General features: G+C 41.5%; 1 protein-coding gene across 3 annotated transcripts in view; it reads right to left on the reverse strand.

Annotated features, from left to right (window-relative positions):
- Positions 1–19,783, reverse strand: part of LOC134342748 (phosphatidate phosphatase LPIN2-like) — an 81,593-nt gene that overhangs the window by 47,945 nt on the left and 13,865 nt on the right. For 2 of the 3 annotated variants that reach the window (XM_063041255.1, XM_063041258.1), the window contains exons 2-3: positions 3,118–3,318; positions 2,044–2,139 (exon numbers count right to left, since the gene is read on the reverse strand). In XM_063041255.1, coding sequence (XP_062897325.1) covers positions 2,044–2,139; positions 3,118–3,318 — 297 coding nt within the window. Of the gene's footprint in view, positions 1–2,043; positions 2,140–3,117; positions 3,319–6,349; positions 6,493–19,783 lie in introns of those variants that run through there. The other variant, XM_063041256.1, reaches the window with a different exon arrangement.

A 19,783-nucleotide genomic window follows, 5' to 3' on the forward strand; every position in this document is an offset into this window, starting at 1 on the left:
TTTTACAAACTTCTATTAGGTCTCCCCTCAATCTCCACTACTCCAAACCCTACAACAAGGTTGTGGCAACACATACAAAATACTGGAGGAACTCAGCAGGCCAGGCAGCATCTATGGAAAAAGAGTACAGTCGACGTTTCGGGCCGAGACCCTTCAGCAGGTCCTACCAAAGGGTCTTGGCTCAAAACGTCGACTGTACCTCTTCCTAGAGATGCTGCCTGGCCTGCTGCGTTCACCAGCAACTTTTATGTGTGTTATTTGTGTGTGTTGCTTGGATTTCCAGCACTTGCAGATTTGTTTTTGTTAAGGACAGGTTTGTGATCCTCTTGGAGAGGAAAAATGAAGTTTAAAGTGGGTAAAAATGGAGGGTGGGAATGGGTTTTGAGAAGAGGAGGCTAGGCAAAGGGGAAAAGATGAGATAAAGTGGAGGAGAAAAAGACAGCACAAAAAAAAGGGAATGATATGACAGGACAGTGAGCAAAGAGATCAATGTTATTACTGGGAGGATACCAGGGTTAAATGACTATCGTCACTCCAACATCCTGGAGGAAGCTAACATTAACTCTATAGCCACAATCATGACTCAATACTAAATGCCACATTATCCACATGCCTGACTCCCATCTCCCTAAACAACTTCTGTTTGGCCAACTCCAGGATGGCACACTTCTGGAGGGCAGAAAAAGAGGTTCAAGGACAAAATCAAGACCCACCTGAGGAAGTGCTACATCAACCGGAATGGATGGGAGAAATTAGCACTGGGCACGAAAAGCAGGAGATGGACTGTCTGAGATGACTGCACACCTCGAAGAATACTTCCACCGTGCCATTGAGACTAAGCAGCTTCAACATAAGGGGAGACTGGGAAAGGCCCAGCCAGCTATATCCACCACCACTTCAGTGACCACACCTGCTAACACTGCAATACGACTTGTGGATCACGGATCGGCCTCTCTCAGGCTGGAGGAGAAACACCTTAAACTCTCTCTGAGTAGCCTCCAACATGAACATTGACCTCTAATGTCTGGTAATTTCTTCACCCCACCCTTCTCACTTTTCCTAGTCCCTAATCTGCCCCCTTTACTTCTTTTGATCTCTCCTGCCTATCCCCACCCTCTGGTGTCCCTTGTCCTCCCCTTCTGCCCATGGTCCACCCGCTTCTATCAGATTCGTCCTTCAATCCTTTACCTTTTCCTCCTATCACCTCCCAGCTTCTCACTCCATCCCCCTCCCCACCTACCTACCTTCTCCTCTTACCTGGATTTACCTCTCACCATTTAGCCTGTTCTTCTCTGGCTCCCTCTACTTTCTTATTCTTGTTTCTTCCCCCTTCATGCCAGTCCTGATGACGAGTTTAGGCCTGAAACATTGACTCTCTGTTCCTTTCCATAGATGCTACCCTGACCTGCTGACCTCCAGCGTTCTGTATGTGTAACTCTTTACTCTGAGCATTTTGCGTGTGCTATTACGAGCAGCTGGTGCGTATCATAAGTCTTGGTTATGCTACTACTGACAACCTCTGACAATCTCTGAAGAGTACCAAATACGGCTGGGACCATGTGTCTTGTAAAGACACTGCCCAGATGAAAGCAATGGCAAATCACTTCACCTCATGACCCACAAGTGCCCAAATCAACCACCAGGAGAAGAATCATACTCCACTACCAGTGATCACCGATGATGATGATGATAGTCTGTGACTTGAATTATATCCTTTTGAGCAACAAAGTTTGAGGTGTACTCTGATCAAGTACGAATGGCAAGAAGAACTTAATAGCATGCTTATGGTAAATCTGCACACTCTACTGAGTTGAGGCTTAAGGAAATTGAAGGACATCCTAAAGTTAGAACTTGGTTTTTAAGTAGTAAAAATCAGGAGGGCATTTCCCTAAAATGACAATGATGAAAAAATATTTCGAATTTTCAAAATTAAGACAGCTTGTTGTAAGAGAAATATTAACAGATTATGGAACTAAAATAGGTAAAGGAAGTTGAAGTACAGATCAGCCCAAATCTAACTTAAGACAGTAGACCACAACATACCTCATTTTTCTCTGTTTCTTCCACAAAAAAGGCCTCACCATTGTGACCAAGTTTCATCTGCAGCTCGACTGATTCTCCATTGATTTCAATGTCAACCTACAATAAACACAAACAGAATGCATTACAGTACCTCAGTATTTTATTCTTCCTGTGAAAAGTCTATCTTGGGGCACCACAGCAGTGTAGAAGTTAGCACGACGCTATTACTGCTTGCAACAGAGTTCAGAGTTCAACTCCCTGTAAGCATCAGCTATAAGGAATTTATACGTTCTCCCTGTGACATCATGGATTTTCTCAGGGTGTTCTAGTTTCCTCCCACAGTACAAAGGCATACCAGTTTGTAAGTTAATTGGTCATTGTAAACTGTCCTGTGATTAGGCTAGTGTTAAATGGGTGGGTTGCTGGGCTGCGTATCTCGTTGGCCCGGAAGGACCTGTTCTGCACTGTATCTCTAATTAAATAAATAAAAGCCAAATCTACATTCAAAGGTAAAAACGCTGCTGGTGCTGGAAGGTATTAGCATCTGTGAAAAGAGAAACTTAATACTTCAAGTCGAAGACTCATTTTCAGAGTGAGAAAAGAGAGAACATAAGTTGGCCTTAGAGGATGGGGAAAGGAACTTCCCTTTATCCTTTGCAAGCAGAGATGGAAACTTTCAACCCATTTAAAAAGCACCTGGCTAAACACTAGACATGCTATAGACCACAAAACCATGAAACCAAAAGAAAAGGCTAATTTTGTTTTGCCCAGACGTATACAACAAGCTGAATGCAACCACATCAAAAGATCATTACCTTCCAGCAAATACCAAGTGCACGTTATTATACCAGAATCTTCCACTCTGCACTACTATTCACAGAAAGTATTTTCTTCATGCAGAACATTTATCAGATTAAAAAGTTAAAAAATAGAAAGTACTCAGAAAATGAATATCATTAACATTACTGGACATGAAGTGATATTAATTAATATTTACTTCAGATGTAAAACACTGAGAACACTGGTGAAGAACCAGAATCTGCAAAACACATTATGGATTAGTGCAATGAAAGGAGCCAGTACAAGAGAACTTACCACCTTTTCTTTTGATCGCAAAACACCAAGCTTGCCAAAACGAACATGAAAGGGTGAACAATGTAATGAGCCATCCGGCTGCCTGACCACTATGACATCAATACATCCTGTCAAGGTAGCTGGATTCAGTCCTTTGTAAAGCTCCTTCACTGTAACGAACACCTGCTCAGCCAACTGCCCCACATAATTCATGGTTTGGAACTACAATAAAATCACACAAAAAAAAGTTAGAAACTTTGACACAAATGCTGTATATTCTACTTTTTAAAAAATAAAATATAAATATTATAACATTTTTCCTCAAATTTCCACATCCAAATTATAGCCTCATATGAATTGGTCAAAAAATTCTCCTTGCAAATATAGATTATTATAAAAGACTTTTTTTCGACATTTTAATATGCTGTACTACTTTGCTCATTTAACAGATCTACTAAAACTTATGTTATACATGATGGCAATATCTCATTTCAATGATTTCCACTTGACATTAGGACAATTATTTTCCTGCTTCAACCAATCCTAACTGTAGATTAGTCAGATTTGACATCATGTAAACATAATAATTCCAGCACAAGAGGTCACTGCAGTCCATCGTGCTTTGTGAGTAATCGTTCCACTAACACTTGACAACTTTAATTCTATTTCCAGTTTAACTTTTCATATGTTTATCTAACTCCACCTAATTCCTGGTTTATCTGTCTAATTCTGGTAATATACTCCATCTTTTAATGTTTCTAAAATTATATCTTTATGATTTTAATATTAATCAGAATCAGATTTATTACCACCGACTTGCATGATGTGAATATGACAGCAGAGACAGAATTATAAATTACAAAAATAAATAATGCAAAATGAATAATGAAGTTTATTATTTTCTTACTCCTGTTATTGATTTGCCAGTAAAACAGCTCATTATTGTGTCATAGGAACTTAAATAGCTTCTTTAAAAGGTTTACCGAACATTGACTATAGGAAATATTTTACATATTTGACATATACGCCTGTTAAACGCACTAAATCACCAAATGAATATCTATGTCAAAACTTGTTTGTTTTACTTTTCAATTTACAGTTAAGAATAGTGTTATCCACAATTTCTATTGAATAGAACAATGCAGAAATTTCAGTACATTTTCATTTTAGCCATGCAGTCAAAGCTTAAATGTTATTTGCAGGAATTAAAGTGACACTGCTGATCTCTGGTCATCACAGTAAAGTGGCTTGGGGAGAGGAATTCTGGTGTGTTACTTATCAACACCAAGATCTTTTAGCATAGGATTAATCTCAGTACATTCTGCAATATGACCCAACATAACAAGAACAATTATTTGGCCAAATCAACTGGTCCTTCTCCACAACCTTGAAAGCAAAGCTAAAAATATAAATAATGTACTGATTAAAGAAACAAAGTTTGAAGGTCTTGAGAAGAGATGCTTCCACATGGTGTATAATCGTAAAAACTAAGCTCTGCAGCACCTAATTGTGGCTTGTCTATGATAACCTTAGAATAACTATTGATAATCTGAACTCACATGCACCCTAAATTAATCACCATATGATGCATGGTAAAAGCATCATATTGGAGATATGATGACAGATGGTCGAAACCTTGGACAAAGAGATCAGTCCAAAGGAGTGTGTTTAAACCTTTGATAATGAACTTGTTTCCTCACAAGAGTTATTTTAACAGCCTATCCAGTTTGCTGTGCAAAGGCGAAAATGGAGGCTGCCAAAAATGCACCTGAGTACCAAATTAAACATGGAAACTAAGAATTGTCTTTGGTGACACACCCAATTCTGCTGATGTCTATACTAAGTTAACTGAAGGAATAAGCACAACCCTGTGTAATTGCACTACATGCTTCCCAGGTAAATAGAAACCCTTACATTGCAAAAAATACATGGGCTGTGTCAGTGAGAAAGAAAAATGAGACCAACAGATAAGAGTCAAGGAGAATCTGCAATTTCCAGTATATCAGAAACAGTCTGTGAGACCAATCCACAACGCTGAGAAAGAAATTCTTCTGTGGCAGTGAAGCAAGCTAGAAGCTAAAAGGCAACAGGTAGTTAACGGAATTAGCTCCCCCCCCCCACTGTTAGTTTTAAGCATGTTGACGCACAGAATCGATTTCATTGTTAGTCAACCATTTAACTGTTCGAGTATTTCAGTCATACACTGAGGTCACACAAGTGTTCGACATCTGTTTCTTAGATTTTTGGTTAAATTTATTATTGGTCATAGTTTCTGTGATTTACAGGTTCCAACACATCCACTTGCTCTTCAATGTGGCTCAAACTCCCAACTTCTGCAGGACATCAAGTACCATATCCTCAAGAGTGCAAAGGACTGCATTACCAGCAGAGAATATAACTGATTAGGGATAGTCAACATGTCCTTGGGCATGGTAGGTTATGTCTAACCAATCTCGAGTTTTTTTTTGAGGAGGTTATTAGGAAAGTAAACAAAGACAAGGCAGTGGATGATATGTATGTGGACTTTAGTGAAGCCTTTGACTAGGTCCCACATGAGAGACTAGTTCAGAGTGTTCAATCATTTCTCATTCAGGATGAAGTAGTAAACTGGATTCAACAGTGGTAGTAGATGGTTGCCTCACTGACTGGAGACCTGTGATTGTAGGTGTCCCTCTGGGATTGGTGCTGGGTTGGTTGTTACTTGTCAGAGCTATATTAATAATTCGGATGTGGTAAACTAAGACTGGGGGCGCAGTGGATGGCAAGTAAGGCTATCAAAGCTAGAAGCTGGATCTGAACCAGCTTGCAAAATAGGCTGAAAAATGGCAGATGAAATTTACTTTACTTTATTGTCGCCAAACAATTGATAAGGAGTGTACAATCATCACAGCGATATTTGATTCTGCGATATTTAATGCAGACAACTGTGAGATGTAGCACTTTAGGAGGACAGACCAGGATAGGACTTTACCCAGTGAAAGGCAGAACACTGAAGAGTGCAAAGGAACAAACGGTGATCTGCGGTCATACGCTGCAAGTGTAGCAGACACTGCCATGCAGGACTTCTGGGAAATATCAGACAATGTTCAACATGGAGCAGATCATAAGGTACGAACTATCATCTATGGGATAGAAGGCCATCACTGCAAAAGAACATTTTCCTAAGCATTCAATATTGCATGTGCCAACGTAACTTCATGGACTTCCTTTCCCCAAACAGGACTGGAATTAAATTCTAGGGAATGCAGCTTACTGTTTCGGGCTGTCACTGTGACGTAATGGTTAGTGTAATGCTATTACAGCGCCAGCGATCAGAAGATCGGGATTCAAATCCAACTGCTGTTTATAAGGAGTTTGCATATTCGCTCCGTGATCGCACGCTTCCTTTGGGTACCTGTGTTTCTGTCCACTTTCCAAAAAGACATACCAGTTAGTGTCAGTAAGCTGTGAGTATGCTGTGTTGGCACCAGAAGCATGACAACATTTGGGGGCTTCCCCCAGCTGATCGCAAACAGTGATACAAACGACACATTTTACTCTATGTTTTGATGTACATGTGACATTTAAAGCTAATTTTTATCTTTTACTTCATAAATTTAAGCCAGCATGCCACATCAATACTTTGCATTTAACTCATTCAATATTAAACTAAGATAAAATAATTTTCCAGAGAATTCATCCCATCTCAAGTCAACAGCTTCTAAGTTTGCAAATTCATTTGAAACTCCAAATTTTGGCCAAAACACATCTTGCATTTGGTTTCTAGCTCCTTACTGGAAATCCAACTACACACTAAATAAACCTTCGAAACTCAACATTTACAGGAACAAGGACAGGATTGCAATTTCAGTTCTTCAAACAACATATCAAATAAAGGCCTTAATCATTACCTGAATGACCCAATAATGTGGCAATAATAATAGTTTCAAACTCTCAAGTTCTGAAAGCTATAGACCTAAATTATTAACATAGATTTTGCATGGAAACAGCCTTCAATCGTAAATCCATTTTCTGGGATTGATGTATACAGAGGAAGTACAGTGACAAAGTAGGTAGTGTTGAACTGCCTTTATTCCTTCACTTCTATATTATACAAAAAATAAAACTCCTGTTATATTTTAAGCTCATGAAACTAAAAATGCATCATGGTTAAGTTATGAATTTAACCCTGATCTCACTGAATGTCCAATAAGAGGAGATGCCATAGAAGACCTGATGTTGGATATTACCTTTCAATGCGAAAACAGTCAGGGGACAGTGACCACAACTCCTTAAGTGTTCAGATAGCTCTCGATAATAAAAAAATATGGATCTAGCAGAAGAATATTAAATTAAATTACAAAAGTATTAGACAGGAACTATGAATTGTTAATTGGGGAGAGTCGTCTCTGGGCAAATTCACACCTGACACTTGGAGGGTGTTTAAAAACCAACAGCACAGAATGCAGGACAGATATGTTCCAGTAGGAAAGGTCAGCAATGGGGAGACAACGGAACTTTGGACGTTGAGAGAAGTGGTGAACATAGGCAACAAGAAAAAGGAAGTGAACGCAAGGTTTAGGAAGCTAAAAGCAAACTGAGCCCCTAAAGATTATAAAAAAGCTAGAAAAAAACACAAAGTAGTAATTAGAAGAGCCAAGAATGGCCTTGAAAGGCCTTGGCATACAAGGTTAAAGAGAATCCTAAGGCATTCTAAAATATACATCACTTACAAGAGGATTACTAGGACCACTGAAGGAGGAACATGTGCTTGAAGGCAGAGGATGTGGACAGTCCCAGATTAGTGCATTGCATAGATATTTACCAAAGAGAAGGATGCAGAAGATAGTGAGATCGGTGTGGAAAGTGATAATGAAGGGAGATACTGTTGGGGCGTATGGAATTGTGATTTCTAATACAGCTTACTCAGCAAGGCAACTTTGCTTGTTGAAAAAGACAAAGTTGCAGATGCTGGAAATCAAAGCAAAACACACAAAATGCAGGAGGAACTCAGCAGGTCAGGCAGCATCTATGGAAAAGAGAAAACAGTCGACATTTCAGGCCGAGATCCTTCATCAGGACCGACTTTGCTTGTCAGTGGCTTTCTTCTTTTCCAGTGGGTCAACATGCAGTTCCACCTCCTCCTTGGTGCGTCTTGAACAGCTTCAGCTGACTAACAGAATTCTCAAGAAGAATTTGAGTAAACGGGCCTTTAGAAAACATGTTGAGAGGACTCTTTCGAGATGTTTTCATTTCCAGATGGGAGGAGAAAAAACAGGGTAAAAATGGTCCCACAGGGTTGGTTGTCAGGCCTTCCTGCTATAAATGTAGATTTTGTGGTCAGGGCTTCTCAGACCCAATCAGATCAACATAAACTCAGGAACATAAATCACTGAGAATGAATTTGTATTAAATTTTAACTCCCAGGGTTGATGGTAGTCCCCTGCCAATGGGAGGTGACCCTGGCATCTTAATTGATATTGAGGATGATGATCTTTTAAAATTTTCTGGCAGGACTGCGATTTTTTTATAATTCAAATTTTACTGATTTTATTGCATTTGATGTTTGACCACCAGGTAGTTTTAATGTTCTTTGTGATAGAAATACATGTTTCTGGAGAGGGTAGCCTTAATTATTTAAAATCTTTTAGTTTGTTTCTTAACAGTAATGGCAGTTTTGGTAATATTTTTAAGGAAGAAACAGTTTTACTGATAATGTTAATAGTCATAATGAGCATAACTGTCATGGTGCTAATGTTAATAGCTATTCTATTCATATTAATGGTGTTGTTAATAGCACAGGATTAGGGTCTTGTGATGATGGTAGTGCAATGGTATTGAGACAAGTAGATATTGTTATTAATGTAGAATCCCAACAGGATTTTAATTTTATTGTTATGTATCCTAGTCAGAATTTTATTTGTAATTTATGTAATGAGGGTTTTATGGTTTTTAATGTTTTAAGAAGCATTTAGTAGGGCACACAAGTGCAATAAATTAGGTGAATGTCACCTAATTGCTTGTCACTATTCTAAGTGTGCTGCTTCCCTTAGTTTGAACAGGCCGATCTGTAATGAGGGTGCAGCCCACTCAAAGCACATCGATTCAGGCTCTTCAATCGCTCCGAATGCAACGCGTCTTTCCATTCAAAGATTGACCCGGGCCAGCATGAACCCCACATGCACTAAGCTCTGCGGAACTCAGAGCACAGCTATTATTGACATTATTAACCCATTCAGTCGAGCAGAAGTCCAGTAGAAAAGGTAGTTCACTGGAAGAACGTAATTTGCTGGTAAGAAAAACATTGTTTTGAGTGCTAGTGAGCTTGGCTCCAAGATAAGGAGGAGGAGAGAGAAGAAGATGGCGGCGCGACGGCAGCGCGCGCGGCCACTTCGGTGGTGATGTCTGCTATCTGTCAAGTCGGGGACCATGCACAATTCTGATTTGATGGAGACGGACATGAGAGTACAGAGGAACATCTGGAAAAATTCTGGAATGCCCGCTTCGCTGCCGCTGCTACTGTGTGATAACTGGAATCTCCAGAGCAGAAGGCCCCGAAATCCTCGGCTTTGCATGTTTCAGCGGCCGGGGCGAAGTCAAAGGCACTCGGGAGGCTGTATCAGAGAGGCTGGTCGGAAGCTCCAAGTTTTCAGACGGATGGACTCAGTGTCGGCTGTGGTCGGCTCCTTCCAAGGCATCGGCAAGTTGACGGTGCCTGGAGGTTTATGGCAGGGAGTTTCTCCCTTTTGCCGCCTGCTATCGGGGACTCGAGAGTCGATCGACTCAGGGACTTTTGAGACTTCATTTACCGTGCCCATGGTGTTTGTTCTTCATCAAATTATGGTATTGCTTTGCACTGCTGTAACTATATGTTATAGTTATGTGGTTCTGTCAGTGTTAATCTTTGGTTTGTCCTGTTTTCTGTGATACCACTCTGGAGAAACATTGTATCATTTATTAATGCAGGTATGCATTTCTAAATGACAATAAAAGAGGACTGAGTGTTCTCATAATATAAAAAAAATAAAGTACATTTCTGACAAAAGGTAAATAGTAGAGTTTTGAACATTAAAGAGAACAGAGTGTTAAGAATAGACAGGAAGATTTAGATCATAATGATGTTGACATGACTATAAATGATAGGAATGTGTTGACAACATTATACATTCCATTACTAGTTGAGATAATGATTTCTTTTTATTTATTACGTTTATTATTTAGAGAAACAGCACAGTGGCAGCCCCTTCCAGCCCAATGACCCCATGTCCCAAATTACTCCAGGTGTGATCAAATAACCTACTAACCCATACATCTTTGGCATATGCAAGGAAACCAGAGTAGATAGAGGAAACCCACATGGTCAGAGAAAACATACACTGTACAGACAGCAGCAGAATTGAACTCAGATCTTGGGCACTGTAATAATGTTACACTAATCTCTACACTACTATGGCGCCCCAAATGTGAACTTTGTCCCACCACTAAAAAGCTCACTTGACCTGCTGAGCAGAGTTTTGTTTCTCTTTGATTTCTTGCTTATTTCATTATTTTAATACCCATATTTTAGAAAGTGATTTTAATAGTTTTAGTGGAGATAAAATATCCATTGCTCAACTTTATGGGAGGTAAACACTCTTCTACCCAAGGGAGATCCTGGAGCCAAGATGAAAAGTTTTAGAAGTTCAAGGAGGGTCACGGACTTTTTGTTGGCTAAAAAATGAAGATTCCAGAATGATAATACAAAAATTAAAAAGGGATGTAATTCCAGAAGAAATTTCACAAATCTGACAGGTTTTTGTTGTCGATTTTTCATAGTCCTTTGAATCCATCATGCAAAAGCTTATTGTTAAAACCTTGGGCTGTTCATGGGAGGGGTTGGTACTCTTTTTGTGGACATTATAGATATGTATATAGACTCCTGCATTTTTATTGAGAATGGAGAGGCCAAGACTGGACTCATTCCTATCCCAAGGAGTAGAGAGGGGTTAAGCAGGGTGGCCTGCTTTCCCCCATTTTACTTAACATGACAAACATTAGATAACATTTCTTCGGCAGTTGAATGGGGCACGACTGGGTAAGCGCGTGAAAGTTGGATCGTGAGGCAGCGGGAGAGTTTATAAACAAGCAGATTGAGAAGGGTCGGTCATTTCTTCGGCAGTTGAACAAGGCACGACTGTGCAAGCACGTGAAAGTCAGACCGTGAGGCAGCAGGACAGTTTAAAAGCAAGCAGATTAACAGAGTGAGCGATGGAGTAGTGAGAGACAGAGTAGGAAGGCTTTGGCTTGAGAGGCTTCGGCGAGCAGAGGCTGAGGACGAGCTTCACTCCAAGTGAGGTAAGGCCAGGTAAGTTCCTTAAATTAATTTAATTACCTTAGGAGTAGGTAATGGAGGCATCAGTTAGGGCAGTTGAGTGCTCCGTTTGCAGTATGTGGGAAGTCAGGGCGAGCACAATTGTCCCTGATGACTACACCTGTGAAAGATGCATCCAGCTGCAGCTCCTGACAAACCGAGTTAGGGAACTGGAGCTGGAGCTGGATGAACTTCAGATCATTCGTGAGGCAGAGGCAGAAATAAACAGGAGTTACAGGGAGATAGTCACCCCTAAGAGTCAGGAGACAGGTAGCTGGGTGACTGTCAGGAGAGGGAAGGGGAATAGACAGGATGAGCAGAGCACCCCTGTGGCCGTTCCCACCAATAATAAGTATATCATTTTGGATACTGTTGATGGGGACAACCTACCAGGGACAAGTTGCAGTGGTTGTGTCTCTGGCACCAAGACGGAGCCCTCAGCTCAGAAGGGAAGGAAGGAAAAGAGGAGAGCAGTAGTGATAGGGGATTCGATAGTTAAGAGGACAGATAAGAGGTTCTGTGGAAGAGACCGAGAATCCCAGATGGTCTGTTGCCTCCCTGGTGCCAAGGTTTGCGATATCTCGGATCGAGTTCTCAGTATTCTCAAGAGGGAGGGTGAGCAGCCAGATGTTGTGGTCCATGTAGGGACCAATGACGTGGGTAGGAAGAGTGAGGAGGTCCTGAAAGGTGAGTTTAGGGAGTTAGGTGCCAAGTTAAAGGACAGGACCTCCAGGATAGCAATCCCAGGATAGCAATCTCAGGATTGCTACCACTGCCACGTGCAGCGGGTTTAGAAATAGTAAGATAGCGCAGATCAACACTTTGGCTGAAGACATGGTGCAGGATGGAGGGCTTCAGATTTACAGATAATTGGGCAGTTTTCCAGGGAAGGTGGGACCTGTTCCGGCAGGACGGTTTACATCTGAACTGGAGGGAGACAAATATTCTTGCAGGTCGGTTTGCTAGAGAGGCTCCAGTGGATTTAAACTATATAAAAGGGGGGAGGGGAACCAGAGTGTAGGAACAGATGTAGGGGAGAAGGAAGAAAAAGGAGATAGTAAAGTTGTTTGCACCGTTAGTGGTAAACAGAGAGTAAGAGGTGGAAAATTTCTTAAATGCATTTATTTTAAGGCTAGGAGCATTATAAGAAAGGTGGATGAGCTTAAAGCATGGATTGATACCTGGAAGTATGATGTGGTAGCTATTAGTGAAACATGATTGCAGGAGGGGTGTGATTGGCAACGTAATATTCCTGGATTTCATTGCTTCAGGTGTGATAGAATCGGAGGGACAAGAGGGGGAGGTGTTTCATTGCTTGTCAGAGAAAATATTACAGCGGTGCTTTGGCAGGATAGATTAGAGGGTTCGTCTAGGGAGGCTATTTCGGTGGAATTGAGGAATGGGAAAGGTGTAGTAACACATACAGGGGTGTATTACAGACCGCCTAATGGGGAGCGAGAATTGGAGGAACAAATTTGAAAGGAGATAGCAGATATTTGTAGTAAGCACAAGGTTGTGATTGTGGGAGATTTTAATTTTCCACACATAGACTGGGAAGCCCATACTGTAAAAGGGTTGGATGGTTTGGAGTTTGTAAAATGTGTGCAGGATAGTATTTTGCAGCAATACATAGAGGTACCAAGTAGAGAAGGGGCAGTGTTGGATCTCCTGTTAGGGCATGAGATAGGTCAGGTGACTGAGGTATGTGTTGGGGAGCACTTCGGGTCCAGTGATCACAATACCATTAGTTTCAATAGAATTATGGAGAAGGATAGGTCTGGACCCAGGGTTGAGATTTTTGATTGGAGAAAGGCTAACTTTAAGGAGATGTGAAAAGATTTAGAATAAGTGGATTGGGACAATTTGTTTCATGGGAAGGATGTAATAGAGAAATGGAGGTCATTTAAAGGTGAAATTTTGAGGGTACAGAATCTTTATGTTCCTGTTAGGTTGAAGGGAAAGGTTAAAAGTTTGAGAGAGCCATGGTTTACAAAGGATATTGGAAACTTGCTTCGGAAAAAGAGAGATATCTACAATAAATATAGGCAGCATGGAGTAAATGAGGTGCTCGAGGAACATAAAGAATGTAAAAAGAATCTTAAGAAAGAAATTAGAAAAGCTAAAAGATACGAGGTTGCTTTGACAAGTAAGGTGAAAATAAATCCAAAGGGTTTCTACAGTCATATTAATAGCAAAAGGATAGTGAGGGATAAAATTGGTCCCTTAGAGAATCAGAGTGGACAACTATGTGTGGAGCCAAAAGAGATGGAGGAGATTTTGAACAATTTCTTTTCTTCAGTATTCATTAAGGAAAAGGATATTGAATTGTGTAAGGTAAGAGAAACAGGTAGGGAAGTTATAGAAACTATGATGATTAAAGAAGAGGAAGTATTGGCACTCTTAAGGAATATAAAAGTAGATAAGTCTCCAGGTCCTGACAGGATATTCCCGAGGACCTTGAGGAAAGTTAGCGTGGAAATAGCAGGGGCTCCTTCAGAAATATTTCAAATATCATGAGAAACGGGGATGGTGCCGGAGGATTGGCGTATTGCTCATGTTGTTCCATTGTTTAAAAAGGGTTCTAAGAGTAAACTTAGCAATTAGTTTGACGTCAGTGGTGGGTAAATTGATGGAAAGTATTCTTAGAGATGGTATATACAATTATCTGGATAGACAGGGTCTGATTAGGAACAGTCAACATGGATTTATGCGTGGAAGGTCATGTTTGACAAATGTAATTGAATTTTTTGAAGAGGTTACTTGGAAAGTTGACAAGGGTAAAGCGGTGGATGTTGTTTATATGGACTTCAGTAAGGCCTTTGACAAGGTTCCACACAGAAGGTTAGTAAGGAAGGTTCAATCGTTAGTATTGAAGTAGTAAAATGGATTCAGCAGTGGCTGGATGGGAGACACCACAGAGTAGTGGTGGATAACTGTTTGGCAGATTGGAGGCCGCTGACTAGTGGTGTGCCTCAGGGATCTGTACTGAGTCCAATGTTGTTTGTCATATACATTAATGATCTGGATGATGGGGTGGCAAATTGAATGAGTAAGTATGCAGATGATACTAAGATAGGTGGCGTTGTAGATAATGAAGTAGGATTTCAAAGCTTACAGAGAGATTTAGGCCAGTTAGAAGAGTGGGCTGAAAGATGGCAGATGGAGTTTAATGCTGATAAATGTGAAGTGCTACATTTTGGTAGGACTAATCAAAATAGGACATACATGGTAAATGGTAGGGCATTGAAGAATGCAATAGAACAGAGGGATCTAGGAACAATGGTGCATAGTTCCCTGAAGGTAGAATCACATGTGGGTAGGGTGGTGAAGAAAGCTTTTGGTATGCTGGCCTTTATAAATCAGAGCATTGAGTATAGGAGTTGGGATGTAATGTTAAAATTGTACAAGGCATTGGTAAGACCAAATTTGGAGTATTGTGTATAGTTCTGGTCACCAAATTATAGGAAAGATGTCAACAAAATAGAGAGAGTACAGAGGAGATTTACTAGAATGTTACCTGGGTTTCATCACCTAAGTTACACAGAAAGGTTGAACAAGTTGGGTCTTTATTCTTTGGAGTGTAGAAAGTTGAAGGGGGACGATAGAGGTATTTAAAATTATGAGGGGGATAGATAGAGTTGACGTGGATAGGCTTTTTCCACTGAGAGTAGGGGAGATTCAAACAAGACGACATGAGTTGAGAGTTAGGGGGCAAAAGTTTAGGGGTAACATGAGGGGGAACTTCATTACTCAGAGAGTGGTAGCTGTGTGGAACGAGCTTCCAGAAGAAGTGGTAGAAGCAGGTTCGATATTGTCATTTAAAGTAAAATTGGATAGCTATAGGGACAGGAAAGGAATGGAGGGTTCTGGACTGAGTGCAGGTCGGTGGGACTAGGTGAAATTAAGTGTTCGGCACGGACTAGAAGCGCCAAGGTGGCCTGTTTCCATGCTGTAATTGTTATATGGTTATAACAATGGACCCAGATTCCATCTCATGGTAGAAGATATATTCTGCACCACTTTCATTTCTGCAGATGCTATGGCCCTTGTGTGTGATTCTCTTTACAGTATGCCCAGGAAGCTCAAGATCCTGGAAAATGAGGCCACACTGAGCTTAACGGAGCAACACCACATTCTGTCTGGGTAGCCTCCAACCTGATGGCATGAACATCGATTTTTTCTAACCTCCAGTAATTTCTCTCCCATCCCCATTATGGTTCTCCTCTCATCCCTTCTCTTCTCATCTGCCCATGATCTCCCTCTTGTGCACCTTCTCCTTCCCTTTCTTCCATGGTCCACTGTCCTTCTTATCAGATTCCTCCTTCTTCAGCCCCTCACCTCTTCCACCAATCACCTCCCAGCTTCTCATTTCATCCCCCTTACTCTTTGGAAAGGCAAAGACTGACAAGAGATAGGCAGCATGGCTTTCTGCATTAGAAAACCATGTCTCATAAATTGAAACTGAGGGGACTGAAATCGGCAGAAGTCTTCACAAACTTTAACAAGGCTTTTGACGGGCCCTACATGGTAGACAGGTCTGGAAGGTTGGAATGCATGACATACAGAGTGAGCTGGCAAACTGGATACAAAATAGTCTTGATGGTAGGAGGCAGAGGGTGGTAATGGAAGACAGTTTTCAGATTGGAGGCCTGTGATTAGTTTTGACACAGATAGGTGATGGGTTATAAATTATCAATTATTTGGTTGAGAATATAGGTGGCAGGATTAATAAGTTTGCAGATGACAACAAAATTGGTGGTAAAGCAGATGATGAAGAACCATAGATAAAGGTGCCAAAAGGATATACATCAGATGGAAGACAGAATTTAAATTCCATCTACCATATGCAAGTTAACTCAGACAAGTGTAAGGAAGTACATTTTGGCAAATTAAACCATAGGAGGAGAGATAACAATCAGTTTTATTTGTCACATGTACCGTGCATCTAAACATACAGTGAAACATGCCATTTTGTGTCAATGCAACGTAACACAATGAATGGCAGAGCCCTGGGAAGTGTTGTTGAAAAGGGGGATCCTGGAGTACGAGCACGTAGTTTCCTAAACATGGGAATACATGGATGGTGAGAAAGTATGATGCACTTGTCTTCATTGACCAAGGCATGATATACAGGAGTTGGGACACGTTACAATTGTATAAAAGTGGGTTATGCTGCATCTAGAGCATTGTGTACAATTCTGTTCACCACATTAGAGCAAAGATGTAGTTAAGTTAGAGCATACAGAAAGATTTACAAGGATGTTACCTGGAATGTGGGGCTTGAGGTATATGAAGAGATTGGTTAGGCTGGATCCATTTTTACTGGAACAGAGGAGGTTGAGAAGTGACTTTATAGAAGTAATAAAAATCATTCAAGGCATAGAAAGGATAAATAACCAGTGTCTGTTTCTCATGGAAGTGGTGTCTATAACTAAGGAGCAAAGGTTTAATATGAGCGAACACGCACAAAATACTGGTGGAATGCAGCAGGCCAGGCAGCATCTATAGGAAGAGGTACAGTCGACGTTTCGGGCTGAGACCCTTCAACAGGACTAACTGAAAGAAGAGAGAGATAGTAAGAGATTTGAAAGTGGGAGGGGGGAGGGGGAGATCCAAAATGATAGGAGAAGACAGAAGGGGGAGGGATGGAGCTAAGAGCTGGAAAGTTGATTGGCAAACGGGATACAAGGCTGGAGAAGGGAGAGGATCATGGGACGGGAGGCCTGGGGGAAAAAAAGGGGGAGGGGAGCACCAGAGGAAGATATAGTGAGAAGGACAGAGGGAGAAAAAAGAAAGAAAGAAAAAATAATAAATAAATAAACAAATAAATAAATAAGGGATGGGGTACGAAGGGGAGGTGGGGCATTAACGGAAGTTAGAGAAGTCAATATTCATGCCATTAGGTTGGAGGCTACCCAGACAGAATATAAGGTATTGTTCCTCCAAACTGAGTGTGGCTTCATCTTGACAGTAGAGGAGGTCATGGATGGACATATCAGAATGGGAATGGGACGTGGAATTAAAATGTGTGGTCACCGGGAGATCCTGCTTTCTCTATAGAAGGCCGCATCGGGAGCACCGGACGCAGTGTATCACACCAGCCGACTCACAGGTGAAGTGTCGCCTCATCTAGGCTGTCTGGGGCCCTGAATGGTGGTGAGGGAGGAAATGTAAGGGCAGGTGTAGTACTTGTTCTGCTCACAAGGATAAGTGCCGGGAGGGAGATCGGTGGGGAGGGATGGGGAGGAACGAATGGACAAGGGAGTCGCATAGGGAGCAATCCTTGGGGAAAGCAGAAAGAGGGGGGGTGGAGGAAAAGATGTGCTTGGTGGTGGGATGGTAGGTGAGGACAAGGGGAACCCTATTCCTAGTGGGGTGGCGGGAGGATGGAGTGAGAGCAGATGTGCATGAAATGGGGGAAATGCGTTTGAGAGCAGAGTTGATGGTGAAGGAAAGGAAGCCCCTTTCTTTAAAAAAGGAGGACATCTCCCTCGTCCTGGAATGAAAAGCCTCATCCTGAGAGCGATGCGGTGGAGACGGAGAAATTGCGAGAAGGGGATGGCATTTTTGCAAGAAATAAGGTAGTCCAGGTAGCTGTGGGAGTCCATAGGCTTATTGTAGACATCAGTAGATAAGCTGTCTCCAGAGATAGACAGAAAGATCAAGAAAGGGGAGGGAGGTGTTGGAAATGGACTAGGTAAATTTGAGGGCAGGGTGAAAGTTGTGAAGTCAACGAGCTCAGAAAGCGTGCAGGAAGCAGCGCCAATGCAGTCGTCGATGTAGTGAAGGAAAAGTGGGGGATAGATACCAGTATAGGCTTGGAACATGGATTGTTCCACAAAGCCAACAAAAAAGCAGGCATAGCTGAGACCCATACGGGTGCCCATGGCTACACCTTCAGTTTGGAGGAAGTGGGAGGAGCCAAAGGAGAAATTATTAAGGGTAAGGACTAATTCCGCTGGACGGAGGAGAGTGGTGGTAGAGGGGAACTGGTTAGGTCTGGAATCCAAAAAGAAGCGGAGAGCTTTGAGACCTTCTTGGTGGGGGATGGAGGTATATAGGGACTAGACATCCATGGTGAAAATAAAGCGGTGGGGGCCAGGGAACTTAAAATCATTGGAAAAAATTCAGAGCGTGAGAAGTGTCATGAACATAGGTAGGAAGGGATTGAACAAGGGGCGATAAACCAGTGTCGAGGTATGCAGAAATGAGTTCGATGGGGCAGGAGCAAGCTGAGACAATAGGTCTACCTGGACAGGCAGGTTTGTGAACCTTGGGTAGGAGGTAGAAACGGGAAGTGAGGGGTGTGGGAACTATAAGGTTTGAAGCAGTGGATGGGAGATCTCCAGAGCTGATAAGGTTAGTGATGGTGTGGGAGACAATGGGAGAAAATATGACAGGGTGTTTTAAGTGAGATCTGAGGGGTACATTTTTCACACAAAGATTAACTAGCATCTGGAATGACCCGCCAGAGGCAGTGGTGGAGGCAGGAACAGTAACAATATTTAAGAGGCATCTTCATGGGTACTGAATGAGCAGGGCATAAAAGCAAAGAAATTAATGCAGATAGGTGTGATTAGTACAGATGAATCTGATAGCCAGCATAAACATGATGGGCCAAAATGGGCTGTCTCTATGCTGTACAGCTCTGACTCAAAAATAAAGAGTTAGCATCAGTTCAGTACCTAATTTCACCTCATTTCACATACAGTACCTATAAAAAAAATTCACCAACCCCCCCACCCCGAAGTTTTCATGTTTTATTGTTTTACAACATTGAATACGATGATTCAAGATGTTTAAGATGATGAGAGGCATTGATCGTGTGGCTAGTCAGAGGCTTTTTCCCAGAGCTGAAGTGGCTAACATGAGAGGGTACAGTTTTAAGGTGCTTGGAAGTAAGTACAGAGGTAATGTCAGAGGTAAGTTTTTTTTCCACGCAGAAAATGGTGAGTGCATGGAATGGGCTGCTGACGATGGTGGTGGAGGCGAATACCATAGGGTCTTTTAAGAGACTCCTGGATAAGTACATGGAGCTTAGAAAAATAGAGGGCTATGGGAAACCTTAGGTAATTTCTAAGTAAGTACATGTTCAGCACAGCATTGTGGGCCGAAGGGCCTGTATTGTGCTGTAGGTTTTCTGTGTTTCTAAGAATCACAGTGGATTTAATTTGGTTTTTCTGACACTGACTCAAAAGAGTCTTTTTCTGTTGATCAAAGTGAAAACATATCTTTACAAAGTGATCTAAATTATTTACAGATAAAAAACACAAAATAATTGATTACATAAGTATTCATCCCCTTTAATATGACAAAACAAATCACCACTGGTGCAGCCAATTGGTTTCAGCAGTCACA

Source organism: Mobula hypostoma, chromosome 2 (genome assembly GCF_963921235.1).
Source record: "Mobula hypostoma chromosome 2, sMobHyp1.1, whole genome shotgun sequence".
Lineage (NCBI taxonomy): Eukaryota > Metazoa > Chordata > Chondrichthyes > Myliobatiformes > Myliobatidae > Mobula > Mobula hypostoma.